Genomic DNA, 19,410 nt, shown 5'->3' on the forward strand with positions numbered 1-19,410 from the left:
TGATCCGCACATGCTCTTTGCACTTGTGTCTTGGTCTTGCTACAGCTCTGTGTATATGCTCGTGACTCTTCTGGTATTTGACTCGGCTTGTGACTAGACCCTTCTCTGTGTTTTCCTTCGATCTGACCTTCCGTTGCTGAACCCGGCCCGTGACCTGTGATTCTCTGTCTACTGTTCTGTACTGTTTTGTCCTGTTGTTGTTGACCCAGCTTGCCTGACTACGCTATTGTCATTCTCACCAGCTACACGCCATTAACGGCGGCCATTACCGCAGCCGGGGTGTCTCGGGGGCCGCGACCTGGTTCCTGGCTGCGTCAAGTCCATCCCCACCATCAGGGGCCCTGGTGAAGGGCAGCCTGGGACTTAGACTCCGCGCCCTGAGGGACTTCGGTCTGTTGGTGGTGGTTGTCGTCAGTCAGTGCGTTACCCTGCCACTAGGCCTACCTGTCCGTTCCACAGCCCTGCCCTGACACCCAGCCTGTGACTAGACAGTGAAAGGAGAAGCAGCAGACTGATGAGCTCATTGGTCTGTCACTTTGTTCTATTTTCCTATCAGCATGTTCCTTGTAAGCATATGAACTTTGTAGCATAGTCCTCGTAAAGGGATAAGCTGTAATCCCCTGAAACCACTTCTCTTCAACACTCCATCCAGTGCTAACGGCCTGATGTCATCACATGTGATACAGGGCCAGCAATCCTGTATTGTTCGTGAAAATGGCTAGGGCCTGCCTACAACCAGGAGAATCATAGAGAAAAGGAAAGTGCTGGCTAACATGTGGATCAAGGAATAAGGTAAGTATTACAGCTTATTCTTCTATCCATAGACTTAGCCAGCATTTAACTGCTTCCCCGCCACCCTATAGCAGAACTACTGCTACAGGGCGGCAGGGCTGTGCAAAATCACGTGTATATATACGGGATTTTGCATTTCCGGGGCGGGGGCGCGTGCGCAACCCGCCCTACCCGTGCCACCATTGGCGGATACAGATGTCAATCACCGGGTCCCAGCCAGAGATTCCCTGTATGTAAACACAGGTCTCTCCTGCCAGCAGTAACATGCTGCTGTGTACTTCTCTTCACAGCAGAGAAATACACACAGTAGCATGTTTCCATCGTAAAACCGCACACAGCACATACAGTAACACACAGCACACAGTTAACCCTTTGATCGCCCCAGATGTTAACCCCTTCCTACCCAGTGTCAGTGCTTTTTATTAGCATTGATCACTGTATAAGTGTGATTGGGATGTCAGTGGCAGTCAATTCCCCCCCAGGGTCGGAATGCCCACCGCAGTCCTGCTATAAGTCTCTGATCACCGCCATTACTAGTATTAACCACTTGCCGTCCGCCTGCTGTTTATAAACGGCAGGGCGGTGGCAGTCCAGGGGCGGGTTGCCGTTCATAAACGGCACCCGCCTTTTCTAGCTGTGCGCGCTCCCTGTCCTCCGGACACAGTGAAACACCGATCGTCGGACGGGACCTCTGTACGAGGTCCCGATCATGTGATCACTGATTGGCCAATCAGTGATCACATGCAAAGTAGTAAGCAAGATGTCACTTGTGACATCATTGCTTACTACGTGTGAAATCTGTGAATGATCACAGAGGTCACATGGTACAAGGCTATTCACAACAGCCTTGTACCATGTGACAAGCTGGGACCAATCACAGCTCACTCAGTACTTCTCAATGACTGCAAGAATGTAGACAGAGAGAAAGAGAAATGATTGCTTTTACATCCTATATGGGTGTAAAAGCAATCAGTGTAAAAAAAGAAAAAAAAAAAAAATCTTCATCACCCCCCACAAGTAGTACAGTATCCCCATGGTGACACTGTACTGCTAGGGTGACGGTATGTAAAAAAAAAATAAAAATAAAAAATAATATATAAAAAAATAAAATAATGTAAAAAAAATGTTTAAAAATTATAATTTTTGGTTATAAACTAATTTGGATTTTTTTTTTTTACAAAAAAAATAACGGAATAAATTTTGGCCAAGATTTATGATGAAATATTATTTATTTGCAAAATTTTATTAAAAAAAAACACTTTTTTTCAAAATTTTTGGACATTTTCATTTACATAGCAAAAAAAATAAAAATCCCAGCGGTGAATAAATACCACCAAAATAAAGCTTTATCTGTCCCAAAAAAATGGTAAAAAATTCATATGGGTACAGTATTGTCATTCAAAGTGTGATAGCGCTGAAAGCTGAAAATTGCCCTGGACAGGAAGGGGGTAAAAGTGTCCGGACAGGAAGTGGTTAAAAAAAAAAGAATACATTTTGGTCTAAATTTGATTTTTTTTTTTTAATTTTTAGTGGATATATTTTATACCAAAAGATTGAAAATATTGTTTTTGTTTTTTTTTTTTTTTCAAAATTGTCAGTATTTTTTTGTTTATAGCGCAGAAAATGAAAAACTCTGAGGCGATCAAATACCACCATGAGAAAGCTCTATTTGTGGGGAAAAAGGGACACAAATTTAATGTGGGTCCAGCGTTGCATGACTGTGCAATTGTCAGTTAAAGTAACACAAATAAGAGCTTTCTTTCGGTGGTATTTGATCACCTCTGCTTTCTTTTTATTTTTTGTGCTTTAAACAAAGACCGACCAATTTAAAAAAAAAAAAACAACAATATTTCTGACTTTTTGCTATTAAACATGTCCAATAAATTTTTTTTTTTTTAAATCAAATTTCACCATAAATTTAGGACAAAATGTATTCTGCTACTTGTCTTTGCTATGAAAAAATCCTAATACGTGTAGATTAATTGGTTTACGTGAAAGTTACAGCGTTGTTTTTTCTTTTGTTTGTTTGTATTTTGTTTTGTTTTTTACTAATATCGGAAGCGATCAGCGACTTATAGCGGGACTGTGGTGGGCATTTTGTCACTGGGGGGAAATTGACTAACTGCCACTGATATCCCCAGTGACGCTAATACAATGATCAGTGCTAATAAAAAGCACTGACACTGTACTAATGACACTGGGCAGGAGGTTAACATCTGGGGCGATCAAAGGGTTAACTGTGTGCTGTGTGTGTGTTTTACTGTGTACAAGCTGCTTTGTATTGTTGTGCTGTGCAGAGCAATACAAAGCAGTCTGTGCTGACAGGGGAGAGATCTGTATTGTTAACATACGAGAATCAGCGGCCGGGACCCGGTGATTGACATGCAGAGGAGCCAATAGCGACGCGCACGCGCCCCCTTCCCGGAATTACAAAATCACATGTGTATATATACGTGATTTTGCGCAGTCCTGCCACCCTGTAGCAGTATTTCTGCTATAGGACGGTTGGGAAGCGGTTAACCAATGCTCTGCTGGACACTGATAGAAGTTACAAGACTACTCTTACTGCTGATGAGAAAAGGTATTTAGCAGCTTATACAGTTGTTCTCAAAAGTTTGCATACCCTGGCAGAAATTGTGACATTTTGGCATTGATATTGAAAATTATGACTGATCATGCCAAAAAAATTTTCTTTTAATGAAGGATGATGATCATATGAAGCCATTTATTTTCAAATAGTTGTTTGGCTCCTTTTTAAATCATAATGATAACAGAAATCACCCAAATGGCCATGATCCAAAGTTTACATCCCCTGGAATGTTTGGCCTTGGTACAGACACAAGGTTAAGAGTTTGTTGCATTACGGTCAGGATATTGTTGGAAGCTATTGAATTTCATGTACAATCATGCAATGATGGTTAGTTAATGTGCTTTATTAGATAATTTTTTTGTAAACAGGATGTTAAATAAACATTATGACTTTTAATTGGAATTTATTTGCAGTACCACTGAAAATCTCCATTACAGTGAGTTTTATGATTTGTATAGATTACAATCCAAAACTAGAAGAAAAAAGTTTTGGTTGGAGTTCTACTTTAATAGATTTTATTTAGTAATTAGAAGTTGGTGTCCATGACTAATACAAACTGTCTTTCAGCAGCAACTAAATGACTCTTCTGTTATCATCAGTGCTATGAAAACCTTCCTTATCTCCAAGTAAGTCCAAACAAATTCTGTCCTTGAAAGGTCTGTCAAGGTTACATTTTATTTGTCATTGTGCTTTCTTTTTTTTTTTATCTTTCTGTTTTGCAGGCAGAAAAGTTTGGAAGAGATTATGTATTATTATCCAGCTATAAAAGCAACAGATGAAAAAGGGAAGGAGGTGACCGAGTACCAGAACAGATACTGGCTCATGCTGGATGAGCAGGAAACCAAGCAGTTGTATGGTTCTAAAGAAGCACAGATGTAAGTATACTGCGTTGTGTGCTAAGCCGACATGTCACATGACCTGACTGTGTCTTCAGGCGCAGTCCACGAACACTGTAATGTGAGGGCATGTCAGAGAGTATTTGACATTTAACCTTCATGTTAGATTTTGAACACCACCCTTGAAAAGGTTATGTGCCTTACCTTCCTGTAAGCTTCCTACACCCTCCACTTCCTGATTCAGCGCTTGAAACATGGAGGGTGACAGCATTGCAGGGTTTGAAACTGGAGGTCCAGGAAATTCAGGGGGATGGGAAGTGTAGTTTGGGGTTCCAAGCATCTGAAAGTTTGTGCTTGAGATTAGTTAAGAGCGGACAAATGTAGCATACAGATAATGGATTATCCAGAGGTTCTATATGATTTGGAACTTGTGTAGACTTTTGCATTGAATGGTAGTTCGTTTTGAAGCATTCATGATTTAAATGATAGAAATGTTAGGTATTTTCCAGGCTTAGCAATGATTTGCCTAGCCACTATAAAGACATGGGTGAGCAGGTGTGTTATGTGTAAGTTGGTGGCTGCCTAAAAAGGCTTCCTAGGGGCTTATTGAAGGGTAATGTCCAATAAGGTTGCCATGATATGATTTATTGAATGCCAGAATTGTTTGATAGGTACTCCCAGATAAGTGGATAGATGCCATTTTCGAGACATCCTCTAATGCAATGTGGAGAATATACTGGTAATGGTAGGGCTATTCGGGTTAATGCAAGGTATTGCCGCATCATGCATATTCTATTCAGAAGCAATGACATTAATCAAGCATTTGGAGATCGCCAACCACATATCCTCGAATGCAAAAGTTTGACCCAAGTCTTTCCACATCTGAATGACTGTGGGTGGGTTATTAAAGCAGCAGAGATGATGGAGGAATAAATTGATGTGATTATGCCCAAAGAGTGTAGATCATCAATGAAAGAGGGTTAGAACAGAGACTGTGTTTTTCAAAGTAGACATAGTGTAATTTTTCAGTTGCAGGTAACAAAGATTTCAAATAAGGATTTGTGTTTTTTAGAAAGCTTTTATTGCCAAAGAGGAAGCTTACACCATTGTTCTGCTTCCACAATCTAAGCACTGAAAGTGTGACCTCTGTAACTGATCTAGTTGTGGTGAGATAGCTTGGCAGACAGTGACTCGATCCAAATTACATCTTGCAGCTCGTAGAAAGCTTTAATCCAAAGAGTTGTGCAGATCATAACAGAAGAGCATCAGATAAAAAAAAAATCATACTGTGTCTTACTCAAGCAGGATACAGCACATGTGGTGAGTGGAGGCAAAAGGGTGGAACTAACTACAAAGAGCATCCCCTAGCTATGGATTGAGTTAGGGACAAAATTGTTTAAAAGCAAGCAACAATGCCTGAGTAACCTGGTAACCATAGAAATACACTTTGCAGAAGTCCAGTGACAATTAAACCTCAGGAATACTGGATCATTGAGAAATCATAGTACAGCACAATATAATAATAACAATAGAAATAATCTATACATACATTAAAGTATTACTAAACCCCGGACCCTGCATTCACTATATCTGGTCTCCCACGGTACACAGAACATGGAAATGCAATTATTTTAGTAAATATAAACTGCTAAATACCTTTCCTCATCAGCAGTTAGAGCAGTACTTGTGACTTCAGCAGAGCACTGCTTTAAAGCTTGGAGTAGGAGTTTTCTCTAGGAGGATGCAGAACCTCTGACCTCTGTCTGGACAGTGCTGATTGGCCCTGTGCTGATTACATGCACTCTCCAAAGAAAAGAAAAAAAACCTCTCTAGCAATACACACCAAATTGAGCATGTGCTGTGTCTCCACACTATATGTCTTATCAGGAGATAGGAGGGAGACTCTGGAAGGATCAGAGAAGTCAGGATCAAACCGTATTTTTACACAATGCAGAGGATTAACCCCTTAGGTTCCACAGTGAGTATAACAAGCATGCTTTACTGCATATACAGACTGATTTTACTGTTGTGGGTTTAGTAACATTTTAAGAGAAGAAAAACCCTGATGAAGGTATTCTGTGTGAATATTTCAGAGCCTAAAATGACCTAACCCCTTGTAAAGAGATTTTTAGTTTTACCTGTCTTAACCATCAAAATAAATGTGGGGAATTGAAACTTGGGTAGATCATAATATACAAGAAAATGTATTGTCATCCTATATCTTCACAGAGTATTTTCATGATCGGGTTTGTGATACACACTCTGTAATGGGGTGGGAGCCAAAGGATGGTAGCAAAATGCGTTAATCTGCAGTTGCTCTTAGTAGCTTCCTTTCTACATGCACTCCAGTGATGCTTTGCTTTGCTTTTCCAAGGGCAGTTTTCCTGGTGGTGACAACAGGGGATGATGCTTGTGCTATATGCATTGACATGACTGCTTGTCATCTCCCCTGGGAGAGTGTATGAAAATACAGGTGCACAGTTGGGAAGCAGAGATAGAGCATTGTCACTCTAGGATGGAAACTGTATTTTATTGAAAGCTGCAAATATGAAAATATAGAAAATTACTTGGGAAATTTCTTGAATGTGTTAAAACTTGTGTACCATTTTAGTGGTTTGGTTTGTTTTTGGTAATTATACTAGCAGTAATAATAATGTTAATTTCAGTTTTAATTACTCTAGAATGGCCAGTTAGAATAGGCATTTTAGTATTTTATAATTCTTGGAGACTATTGAGGAGAATTTGTGCACCAAGGTATCTAATCCCTCCCTCCTGGTGTGGACATTACAGGGAATGCTACTGGAATTTTCAACAGGGTTACATCAGAGGACTGACGTTTCCTTTGCAGCAACAGGAATTCTACACTGATGGTATAATGGCATAGAGCCAGGAGCTCCTCCCAAGAGAACTGATTAATGCTCCACATCAGACAGATCCTCTTTTTTTAATACCTATACTGTTAATGTGCAACATTATACAGGATTTATATAGCGCCAACAGTTTGTGCAGTGCTTTACAAAATGAAGGTAGACATTAGAGTTACAATACAATTTGGTACAAGAAGAAACAGAGGGCCCTGCTCATTAGAGCATACAATCTAGGAACATAAAATGGATGGCAATTTCAACCAGTTTCCTATCTCAGAAATTACAGAATGGATCAAGGCATCCAACCAACAACAATTTTGACAATTAATTAATCAAAACTCTTGGCAGAAGTTTTCCCTGATTCATGTTTTTTTTTTTTGTTCTTTTAAGCGAAAGTGGCTGATAATGCCTGAAAGTTTCCATGTGTATGGTCAGCATTGGGGTTTATGCAGAAATTTTTTTACCAAGTATACCAGAATGATCAGTATTAGCAGTGTTTGCAGTACCAAAGTAAACAACAAATTACTATTTTTTTTTTTTTTCAGAAATACGTTTGATGTGTATAATTGACTTGGAGAAGACTGTATTTTCTCCTTAAACCAATGGTGGACCCAAACTCAAAAATCGAACATTTGCTATGTTATATGGAACATATACAAATGTTAATTGGGCCTAAGCTGTACCCTGAAAGATGTAACTTTCTGAATTCCTCTTGAAAAATGAACAGTGCATTTCCTGGTATCTGAGGAAGCCTAGGTGCTCTTATGCCTACAGTCTCATAACTGTGTATCCACAGTTTGAGATCTAAAGCACTGCTGCCTCTAATTGCTAGTCTCAGGTGATTTGGAGTGCATGGTAAGTACAAGGTAAAACATTGTTTGTCTCTTTTACAGGGAAGAGATTAAATGGCGACGGTGGGCTGATGACTGGCTGGTTCACCTCATTTCACCAAATGTTTACCGCACCCCAGGGGAAGCACTTGCTTCGTTTGACTACATTGTACGCGTAGGGAACTTCGGCCCTGTGGAAGGCCTTTTTGCTAAATATGTGGGAGCGGCAGCTATGTTTTTCATCGGCAAGAGGCTGAAAAAGAGGTCTGTGAATTTTAGTGTTCATCTTTGTGGTTTTACATTTTTGTCTCTGTCCTCCTCCTGTGCACAGTGCTCGATATTAAAGTGGAACTAAAGAGAATAACGTTTACCTTGTCTCAAATGGCCCGGAACCCACACCGCCATCTTTTTCCAGGGTACCGGTCTTCGGGCATCTCCATTGGCTAGAGTGGGTTTATATACTGTAACCCCTGTGCATGTGCAGGAGCCCAGTCATCCTAGCGCATAAGGACCATGCAAGCAATGGAAGCTGGGCAGCTCAGTTTACATGCTGCAGAAGACTGCAAGCAGACAAGACAGATGTATTTTATTGCAGAAATTACATTGTGTATATCTTCTGTGATAATAGTCTGCACATGTGTGGTGCGGATTGAAGCTTAAGTTTCACTGCTAATTGACACAGTAGGTGTTCAGCAGTTCAGGTCAGTTTACATCATGTTCAGGACAGGATCAGGTCAGGATTTTATCTTGTTTAAACATATGCAGTTTAGAAACAGTTCCCGTAGAAGTCATTACCTGTAATCCGCACCTGAACTGGGCCGCACTGCTAATCGTACAGGGCTCTTTCAATCAGTATTGAATCCGCATTACCAGTGTACCGGGCGTATCTGAACTGGCACCATAGGATGCAATATTATTTCACATGTCATGTGGATTGGATGCTGTTCAAACTCTATCCAATCCGCATATAAGTGAACTGGCACATACTGCTGCTCAGGGTTCTGGGTTTCAGTAAAATGGCAGCCTCTGGCAAGAAGAATCAGGAACAATGCTGGAGGCAATTTACAGCACACACTAATTTTGGTAGCATAATTTTTAATGTGGAATGTATGTTTCTTGCTAGAGAACATGATTTTTTGTGTGGTGTAAACAGGGAACATGGGAAAACAACTGTTTTCTATTGGTTCTTTTCAAATATTTTTATTCATTAAAAAGATTGTTATACATAGAAAGCACTAAACAGGCACCAACAATAGAAGGCTACAGAAAACCAAGTCTGAAACACCACATACAAATTGGCTCCATTTACACCATGAACAATAAGTACATTAAAAAAACCTTTATGTGCTGTATTCATAACATACATGTATGATGGTGTGCAGAAAAATGCAGCTTAACGGACATAATGTGAACAAAGAGGTGAGGCAAAATTTAGTGTGTATCACAGATTCCCTTTGTATCGCAGGCTAATAATGTACTTGTTAATTGATAATTTGGCTTTGTTCATTAACATCTGTATTGTCCTGACTGGTTGGAGTTTGTAATACAAACAGTTCTTCTTTGAAACTTTTTTATATGCAATGCCTTCTGTATCCTTTGGACCTCTTCTACAATGATTTGTCGTCACAGGCACAACTTACAAGATGATGTGAGGCAGGACCTGTATAAAGCCGCTGACACCTGGGTTAAAGCTGTGGGGAAACACAGAATGTTCCTGGGAGGTTCGGAGCCAAACCTGGCAGATCTGGTAAGGCTGGTCCCTAACCCCCCATATGATTTAGACTGGAACTAAAGTTGAAAAAAATAAACTGCTAGGAGCAATGTTTCACACTTTGTGGACTTGTCCCCATGTGTTTTTTGATCAGAATGCATGCATTGATCCATTAAGTCACTAGGAGTGCTGTGCGTGGATTTTTGGGAACGTTTATCATAAACTAACCTATAGCTGGTATTTCTAAACATGCTCAATCGTAGATCTTCTATAGATCTTTGGCTGCAGAAAAATAGCTACTTGAAAGAATCCTGTAATAGACATTAATATCGTAAAAGTGGAACTTTAAGTAAAAAAAGAAAAATGAACAGGCAGGAATTTTAATGCAGAAGAGATATGCTTTGTCTCTCCTGCATTAAAGTTACCTGCCTGCCTGCCCCTGTACAGTGAGCTGCGCATGTGCAGCTCATTGTTCAAAATCGGCAATGCCAAATTTGATGGAACTCTTGTGCATGTGCAGAAGTGATGTCATTCTCCCCCAGCCAATGACAGCGGCCGGCAATTGAGACCCAAAAGCCAGGCACCTGAAGATGTCAGCGCCCGGGTGGGGAGCAGGGGGGCACCGCATCGCTGGAGCAGGGGTGAGTGTAGTTCCACTTTAAGAGTAAACTTAATTGGATAACGCTACTTGAAAAAATCACCAGGACAAAGAATAACACTGAGAGTGTCTGCTCACCGTGGATACAAAACTTACAAACCTGCATAGCAGGGTGGATTTGATTTAAATCAAACTGATTTAAATCACTAGTCAGTAAGGCTTGATTTAAATCCTAGTTTTCTACATAAAGACTAATTCTTGCTGGTATAACTTTAATATACAAGTAGATGAAGATTTTTAGAATAACAACTTTTCATATTAGTTTTTTTATCCCCAGTTTAATAGGTTAATCATTCATATTTGGACAACTTTTCTGTTGTACTTAGGAAGGAGAAAAATAATCATTACCTTAATAATAACAATTTAAATAGATTTATTCAACTGAAACAACAACATTCCAGCATATGTGATTTGCTTAAACAAACATCCATGTTTGTAACTAATTTGGGTAAACAAAATATATATATTTTAAGAAACTTAGACTGTCAGCCCCTTCCTCCTCACACTTAGTTTCACTTTCTTCTTGTGCAGATCTATTCCACTCCAAACAATCAGAAAAATATTGTTTCTATTCTATTCACTGAACTTCTTGAAACTTAGCAGTGAAGGGGTTGATTCTGTATTCATAGGTTTGTAGAAGTTAGGATTAAGGTCTTTTTCTTAACTCTGTTCATGTTATAACATTTTTGCTGTGAAGAAGAGGCATGTGATCTCCGCTGAGTCAAATTCAGTTTTGAGAACTGCAAAAGTAAACCAAACGTCTGTGATAATATCTTGTAGGCAGAGAAACTGCCCAATAATCTTACAAAAACCTCTGGAAGAGCATGACATTGTGAATGGATTCATGGAGTTTATTTACCAAAAAAATTAAACATATACAGCCTTATTCTACATAATTAAAAAACTAATCTTTATTTCATGATGGAATAACCTTTGGATGGTAATATATTTTCCTCAAAAAGCATTTTATTTAAAAAAAATCCAATTTAAATCAAAAAAATCTGATTTTTTTGATTTTTAAAAAAAAAATCATTGGTTTTTATCCACCCTGCTGCATAGTGACCTTTTGCTACTTTTTTCGGAGGTTGGCATAGGGCAAGTGACTGGTCTGCCTTGTTCTTTTTCCTTTCTTGCTTCTTTTCTCTTCCTACTCTATTTCTTCATTATCCCTTTTATCTGAAAGATTTTCTATGTGCTATTGCCCTGTTGAGGCGGGAAGGGGGTTCTTTTTCATTTTTATGCTTCCACATGGCGTCAACTGTTTTGAGGAGCATTTCAGGTTCCGGTGCCTGAATGTTGGATACTATTGAGTTGCTGTGCTTTTTCAGTGGATAACTCTCTCGGGTTAACTTTTTTAACTTTCTCTTCTCCTGGTCCTTCTGTTCATTAATACTGACTTTTAGTTGCAAGAAGTTCATGTGAGGGTCTGTCTAGGAGTTATCCCATCTTTGAGCTACCCTGAATATTCTCTGTTTCACCATTTTATGTGATCGTTTTTATGTTGTACCCCTACCCTTGTGCATCTACTGGGTTACACTATGTATGCTGGTTACTTACCTGTCTTGAACAATAAAAATCTATTACATAGTCTGGCTGAAAAAAGACAAAAGCCCATCCAGTTCAACCATAAAAAAAAAAAAGTTATAGTTTTATACCCACAGTTGATCCAGAGGAAGGCAAAAAACCCAGCAAAGCAGGATGGAATTTGCTCCGGCAGGGGAAACAATTCCTTCCCAATCCCCTGAGAGGCAATCAGATATTCCCTGAATCAACTTTACCTATAAATGTTAGTATCCAGTTATATTCTGTGTATGCAAGAAATAATCCAGGCCTTTTTTAAAGCAATCCACTGAGCTGGCCAGAACTAACTCCGGAAGGAACCTCTAGAGAACCAACTCTATTGAAAATAAAAAAATAAATTGCAGTGGTAGAAAATGTTTTGTTAAATGGCACATGTTGAGTGTACATTCCGGTCACACACTTTGCATTATAAAATGCCAATATTGGGAGCCAAGTACCAGGATAATTTAGCTCAAAGGTTCATACACAGGAATTACATCATGAATGGTTCAGGAAAGAAGACACCTGTCCGGAAGGCATATATGGCAAGTGAATTTGGCATGAAATAATGTGCTAGTATGTAAAGCATAACTTCACAACAATTGCTTCTCATCCTATACCCCATTTCCCCAGCACAATTTAACTCTGCTTTAATGAATTGTATAAACCCAAATGTTTTTCTGGCAAATTGTATATTTTATAGCCATTTTTCCATTGTTCCTTTGTGTTTTACTCTCACAGGCTGTATATGGAGTCCTTAGAGTTATGGAGGGCTTGAAATCCTTTGATGAAATGATGGCAAATACCAAGATTAAACCATGGTACCAGAGAATGACCAGCACCATACAAGAAAAAGCAGCTTTGCACTGAGAAAAAACATGAACATTCCTTTATGGGAATATACTTTTCTTCAAGGGCTTTACAAACTGTTCAAACCAGAAGTTGTGATTTGCCTCTGCTTAGCAGATTCCTCATGGTAAATGCAATTTACCTTTAATGGTTGGATTGACAATGGTCATAAGATGGTCTCTTCTGCAGTAAGGTAAAATTAATTCCACATGAAATTATCAACGGTTTAAAACCAGTCTACTTGTGATAAAACACAGCCATTGGAAATTCTTCAGAGAGGTAGGGTCAACTAGTATATGCAGTTTGCTATGAGAGAATGCAGCTTCCTTCAGAGTCTTCTCACACAAGTATCTTGCTTATAATATATTAATTTTGTATTTCTTTAAAGATTTAAGATTCGAGTTTAGGGGAAATCTGTACTGAGAGAATATAATGGCTGCCAAGGCCTCTCTTTTTAAAATTCTAGTTACCTGACTGTCAAGCTGATCAGTGAATCTAATACGTTGTAATGGCTGCCAAGGCCTCTATTTTTAAAATTCTAGTTACCGAACTGTCAAGCTGATTAGTGAATCCAATACATCCTGAGGCCATGACCTGCTAATGTAGATCAGGAGTTCTGACTTTCTGAGCTGCATGCTTGTGTTAGGTCATGGACTCAGAAAGTACTGAAATCAGAGACAAACTACAGTATTAGCACTCTTAGAAGATAAGCATTAGCAGTCATGTATTTATCTCAGTACAGTTTTCCTTTAAGTTAACAGTTGATTAAATAATAAAGCTTTAAACATTTAGTATCAATAAAGACTGTTACTGTGATTTTCAATAAATCCAAAAGTCTCAAGTTCTTCCCACAAATGGCTGACTGCTTTGCTTCTGCTACATGTCTCTGCCTTTTGCAATATCAGGTGCCATTATCTTGTGATCTGTGTTTGGATCATAGGATAATGACGCTGGAAGGGGTAGAGATGTGATGTGGGCACAACTCTTGGCTGAGACTATCCCCATTTATGAGGGGATTGGGGTACCTTTATATCGCGCATGCTTTAACATTTAACAGCCTAAAAAAAAAAAAGTCCAAATTGCTGACTGGACCCAAGCTCCAGAGATCTCATCCCTAATCCATCAGGAGTCCCAATACATCAGTATGCTTGTTCCAGGTAACTTACTCACCGAATGGTGAAAAAAAAGGGAAGAGTTACAGCCCTGGAGCATGCTTCTACAAGCTGGCAATGGCAGTTCCAGCATCTCTATCATAACATTTCAGAAAATTAGAGACTAAATAGTTCCTTAAAGCAGAACTACACTGCATCTGAGCAGCACATACCAAAAACACTATAATTCATTTTTATTATTCAAAGAAAACCTTCCCATCCATTCATGTCTCCATGCTTTTTTTTGCTGAGAAATCACTTCGAAAAATACCCCTGTAGCATTTCAGGCTGCAGTCATCTTAAGGGCAGATGAATTTACTCCCTGGAATCCATCTGCAATTGGCTCAGGCAGGAGGGTGTGCTTAGCTGAAAAAGCCCCTTCCTGAAGACTCCTGGATGTTTGACATCATTTGCCTAGGCATGGAAACCAGGAAGTAACTGAAGGGGAAAAAAACGTTTAAACAAGCAAATGTAATGTACAGTACTTTCCTATCTGTTTACTAATATTAGCAGCATAAGGATTAAAAAAGTCATTGTTGATTGTGAGAGTGAACTTCCGCTTTAATAACTGGTAAAATAGTACTGCAACCCAGTCAACCTAAGTTCTGATTGCGTTTCTCTTCCCCAGTTTGAGTAACAGGTCAATCTGATGGAAATATGAGCCAGTCTAAAGTCTACTATACCTATCAGCAAGGGCAAATGACCTCACCAAGGCAGCCGGTGTGGAAAAAACATATGCCTCTGCTATAAAGAGGCAGCAGGTTCACCATTAATATGCAAGACCCTATGACAGAGTGTGTATGGTCCCTTCCATTTATAATAAAGCACTTTAGAGAGCTGTGGCTTTTCTTGGTCGCTTCCTAATTTAGGAATACATTGGAAAATGGTAATCCCTTTACTAATGTTTTGTTTTGTTTTTGTTTTTTTTTGGATTGCTGGTCAGTAGATTAAAGATGAGTGGAATAAAGACACTTTCTGTTTTCATTTATCCAGGTGGTGGCATAGTTACTAGTAGTTGGACACATTCGCTGGACTTGTTCTGTAATAATGTCAAGGTTCCATTACCACCAATTTACACCTATGTAATTATGTAAGTTTATTTTGTTTTGGATTATGTTAGAGCAGGGTGGTTTCATAGCTTTTCATGTTTTGGACACATTTTATGACACTATGATGGTAATTGTGATGAGGATTGAAATAAAGTGAAGTACAGGTGAACATAAATCAAAATATAAAAGTGCAGCGCAACAGTATAAACTAAAATGGTGCTAATAATACAAACATGCATATATGAATAGTGAAACAGAAATGGTGTTTGTGACAATAGATATGTGCTACACTCAATATCTTCTCAATGCATACACATTAATAACCATAGACTTGCACATAACAGTGCTAAAATGAATATATATACCAAATAAATTGTACTTAATAGTGAACTGTCCCTTTAAATCTCAAATATCTTCACGTGTGCTTGTGCGGTATGTCTCCTATATATCGTGGTCCAGATACACCAGCAACAAGTGTCTCATGAATTAAATCTTCAAACAATGGTGAACCATCCCTTTAAATACACTGTACTCCATGTGGTTCAGTGTAATCACACTACTGCATACACGTGTACGGTGCTCCTGTGCCACCCCTTAGTGTACATTCACCGCCAACACACTATTGCGCTCACCTCCAGGTTTGACCCGTAATGCCAGGTCAAACTACGCTTTTCCCTTTAACCCGGGAGGGTATACTGGTATGCAGATCTTCACCACCGTCAGTACTTTAAGACTCTCCAGAATGCTCCACAATCATAGGAAAAAAATGCTCCATATTGCCAAGTAAAACGGACTTTATTAAAACAATCAAAGTAAACTCACATTTAGAAGTGTCCACCTGGGACACTGCAGGATAAAAACTCACTATACAGCATGTCTTGGTAACAATGTACAGGAATCTCTTTTCCAAAATGGCGGCACGTGTACTTCAGGTTTGCGGCTTGACGTCATCAGCGTACTCTATGCGTCACGTCACGTGACTTCATTAAGAGTAGCCGATTGGATGTCAAGCCTAACCTATACACTAATGCAAAACATCTGTGTCAGTGCCATTTTCTTGGATACCGTCACATGGTCTCAGGCACCAATTTCTTGTGGACCTGTGTATAGATATAATGCTCCAATCTCACTCTGCCAAGGAGATTATTCTGACAACACCTGGAGCAAGTACAGGGGGATCTGATCCCCAGAAGATTACTCCCTATGCTCATCTATATGAATAATACTAAATACATAAAGCATATGGGCATAAATAAATAATTAATCTGGCAGATTGGATAAATAAATAATGGCAGATAAATACACTCAATATCTCAATCGAATGGGCATAAAGGAGATGAACAAAGGGGGACGTGAATAAATACTTGATATAACATAAAATGACATGTAAAATTGTGGGCATGAATAAATAATTAATACGGCAGGTTGGATATACTCAATATCTAAATCTAGTGGACATAAAGGACATGAACAATGGGACCATAAATAAATTATAATCTGATAGGATAAATACCTAATAAAATCTCACAAATATAAATTTAGAAACATTGATGACATAAATTAATAATTAGTGTGATAAGATACATACTAGATATTTATATCTACTGGACATAAGAAAAGGGCATAAATCTACTGGACATAAGAGAAAGGGATAATAGGATATACAAATTCTGAATGATCTAAAACAAACTATACTCAATAAGATATTGCATGATACAAACATATACGGTGTCTCTTCTCAAAGACGTGTATTTATGTGTGTGTGAGTGTGTGTGTGTGTATGTATGTATGTATGTATATATATATATATATATATATATATATATATATATATATATATATATATATATATATATATATTCTAGCCGTCTACCTAATATGGGCTGTGACTGATACTATGAAACTATTACTGATGCCATGTACCATTCAGACTAGAGTCAATAAATAAACTGAATAAAAGAGGTATATGTATATATCTAAACATTCCAATATACATGGGATGTTAATAAATATAATAAATTAAATACTAAAAATTCCCTTCAGGATAATATAACTGATATGGATGTACTGTATGCCATGGGTATAAATACTGACTCACTGCATACTAGGTGTCGTATATGTAATTTATAAAATATATGTTGCTCTGATATGTTGAATACATCCGGCTAAATTGATGGAGCAATGCCTGTGTAGTACATAAAACCATACGTGAATGTGTATGTTTACATTCCTTGTAACAACAAATGTATATGCTGATGAGGAGGTTATGTTTGTAGAAGGTATTGTGAGGACCCTCTATATCAAAATACTTTAAAGTAATATGTTCTGATTGTCCGTGGATTTTTATGAATCTTCTATGAAGCAATTAAGATCAGAGTCCACATTTAACCCTTGCGGTACCATCGTTTGTAATTGGAAGATCCACTTAGACTCCTTTTGGCTTAAAGTTCTGATTTTATTGCTGCCCCTCCAATGAGGTTTGTATCTTTCAATCCCCCTGAATTGTGATCCAACAGGGTTCTTGTTATGGTGCACTGCAAAATGCTTAGACAGGTTATGTTTACTGCATCCTTTTTTGAGATCACTAACATGTTCTTGTATTCTCTTGGCCAACATGCGTTTTGTATGGCCTACATATTGCAATCCACATTGACATTGGATACAATACACTACACTTTCCATTCTGCATATAATACAATCTTCTATCTCGTATTGTGTGGCCGTGGAATTTGATGTAAATGTATTTTTTCTTCTGGGCAGTTTGATGTTTTTACACCCAAACATTGTCTATAGGCGAAAAAACCTTTTTCATTAAAAAATTAGGTCTTAGTAGTTTTAGGTGGATCAATAATACTCAACCAATTTGCTTCTCAGATTTGGCGCTTTCTTATATATAAACTTTGGTTGTTTTGGTAAGATGTTTATTAACCATTTCTCTGCCGATAAGATTCCACAATGTTTACATATAATTCTTTCCGCTCGTTAATACTGTTTGTTATAATGCCATACGATTGCTCCTGTGAAATCTTCCTCTTTTTTCTTTTCTACATTGCTGATGAGGTCTTTTATGTCATGATTATCAACCAGATTATCAACCAGCTACTTCTGCTTTTCAATCAATGTTGTATCGTATCCTTTTTTGATGAACATTTTTCCAATTTTTATAGCTTCCCTTGTATACTTTTCTTTCTCAGTGTAGTTCCTTTTGAGTCTCATGAACTGTCCCTTTGGGATGTTCATTAACCATGTGATATGGTGACAGCTATCCATCGTAATATAACTGTTTCTGTCTGTTGGTTTAAAGTATTTGTGGGTAATGATTGTATTTTTCCCTGTTGATATTTCCAAATCCAAGAAATGTATGGATTCTTTACTGACTTCCCCCATTAATACGATATTTTTCTGATTATTCATTTTTGTCATAAAATTGTTTAGGGAGCTAGTGTTACCCTTCCATATATCTAAAATGTCATCAATAAATCTGCGCTATAAGACGAGCTCTTGCGGTATGTGGTTAAATCTTTTCCTCCCATCTTGACATAAACAAATTTGCAACACTTGGGGCAAACTTGGATCCCATTGAAACTCCTGTTTCCTGTTTATAGTATTCACCATCATACCAGAAATATGTATGTTCTAGACAAAATTTCAGGCATCTTCTTATATACTTCTTCTGTTTGTTCTCCATTTTGTTATTCTTTTCAAGGGTCCACTTGACCGCTTCCATTGCTTCCCTATGGTCGATAATCGTATACAGTGATTCCACATCAGCTGTAGCAAATATTAAATCTTATGTATCCTTAATTTCCTCCAATAAATGTAGGACATGCTTCGTAGCTTTCAAAAAAGCCTTGGTGTTCTGTACTTCCGGTTGCAGGAAGACATCTACATACTGTCCCAATCTTTCCGTGACCGAGCCAATACCGTTGACTATCAGTCTCCCTGGAGGATTTTCCCTGTCTTTATATATCTTTGGAATAGAATATATAATATGTATTCTGCATGCTCTTGGTACCAGGTATTTCTCTTCTTTTGCCTTTTTAACATGCCTTTTTTCCGCCCTTTTTTAATCATTTTTATCAACTTTTTTTATAACCCAATGTCGGATTGCGAGGTAGGAGGGAGTACGTGTTTTCATCCTTCACCAACCTTTCCATCTCCGCTTTGTATTTGACTTTCGATAGGATCACTATACCCCCCCTTTATCTGCTGGACGTATCGCTACCTCCCCTCCTTTATATTGTCTGCGTTATTGTAATTCTTAATATTTAATTTGTTTAAATCTTCCAGTACCATCCGTTTAAAGACATCTACATATGTATTGTTTCCAATTTGGGGGTTAAATGTGGATCTATTCTTATCTCAACAGCATAAGCACATGTGAAGATATTTGAGATTTATAGGGACAGTTCACTATTAAGTACAATTTATTATTTATATTCATTTTAGCACTGTTATGTGCAAGTCTATGGTTATTTATGTGTATGCATTGAGAAGATACTGGGTGTAGCACATAT

General features: G+C 38.2%; 1 protein-coding gene across 2 annotated transcripts in view; it reads left to right on the forward strand.

The window, feature by feature from the left end:
• Positions 1–14,811, forward strand: part of PTGES2 (prostaglandin E synthase 2) — a 22,511-nt gene extending 7,700 nt beyond the window's left edge. The window contains exons 3-7 of one of the 2 annotated variants that reach the window (XM_089669014.1): positions 3,950–4,008; positions 4,105–4,257; positions 7,979–8,179; positions 9,545–9,662; positions 12,586–14,811. In XM_089669014.1, the coding sequence (XP_089525140.1) occupies positions 3,950–4,008; positions 4,105–4,257; positions 7,979–8,179; positions 9,545–9,662; positions 12,586–12,714 (660 nt within the window). In that variant the 3' untranslated portion in view covers positions 12,715–14,811. The remainder of the gene's footprint in view (positions 1–3,949; positions 4,009–4,104; positions 4,258–7,978; positions 8,180–9,544; positions 9,663–12,585) is intronic. The other variant, XM_089669015.1, reaches the window with a different exon arrangement.
• Positions 14,812–19,410: the final 4,599 nt, after the last annotated feature.

The sequence above is a fragment of the Staurois parvus genome, unplaced genomic scaffold, assembly GCF_062004578.1.
Source record: "Staurois parvus isolate SC_StPar_1 unplaced genomic scaffold, SC_StPar_1.0 ptg000068l, whole genome shotgun sequence".
NCBI classification, from domain to species: Eukaryota; Metazoa; Chordata; class Amphibia; order Anura; family Ranidae; genus Staurois; species Staurois parvus.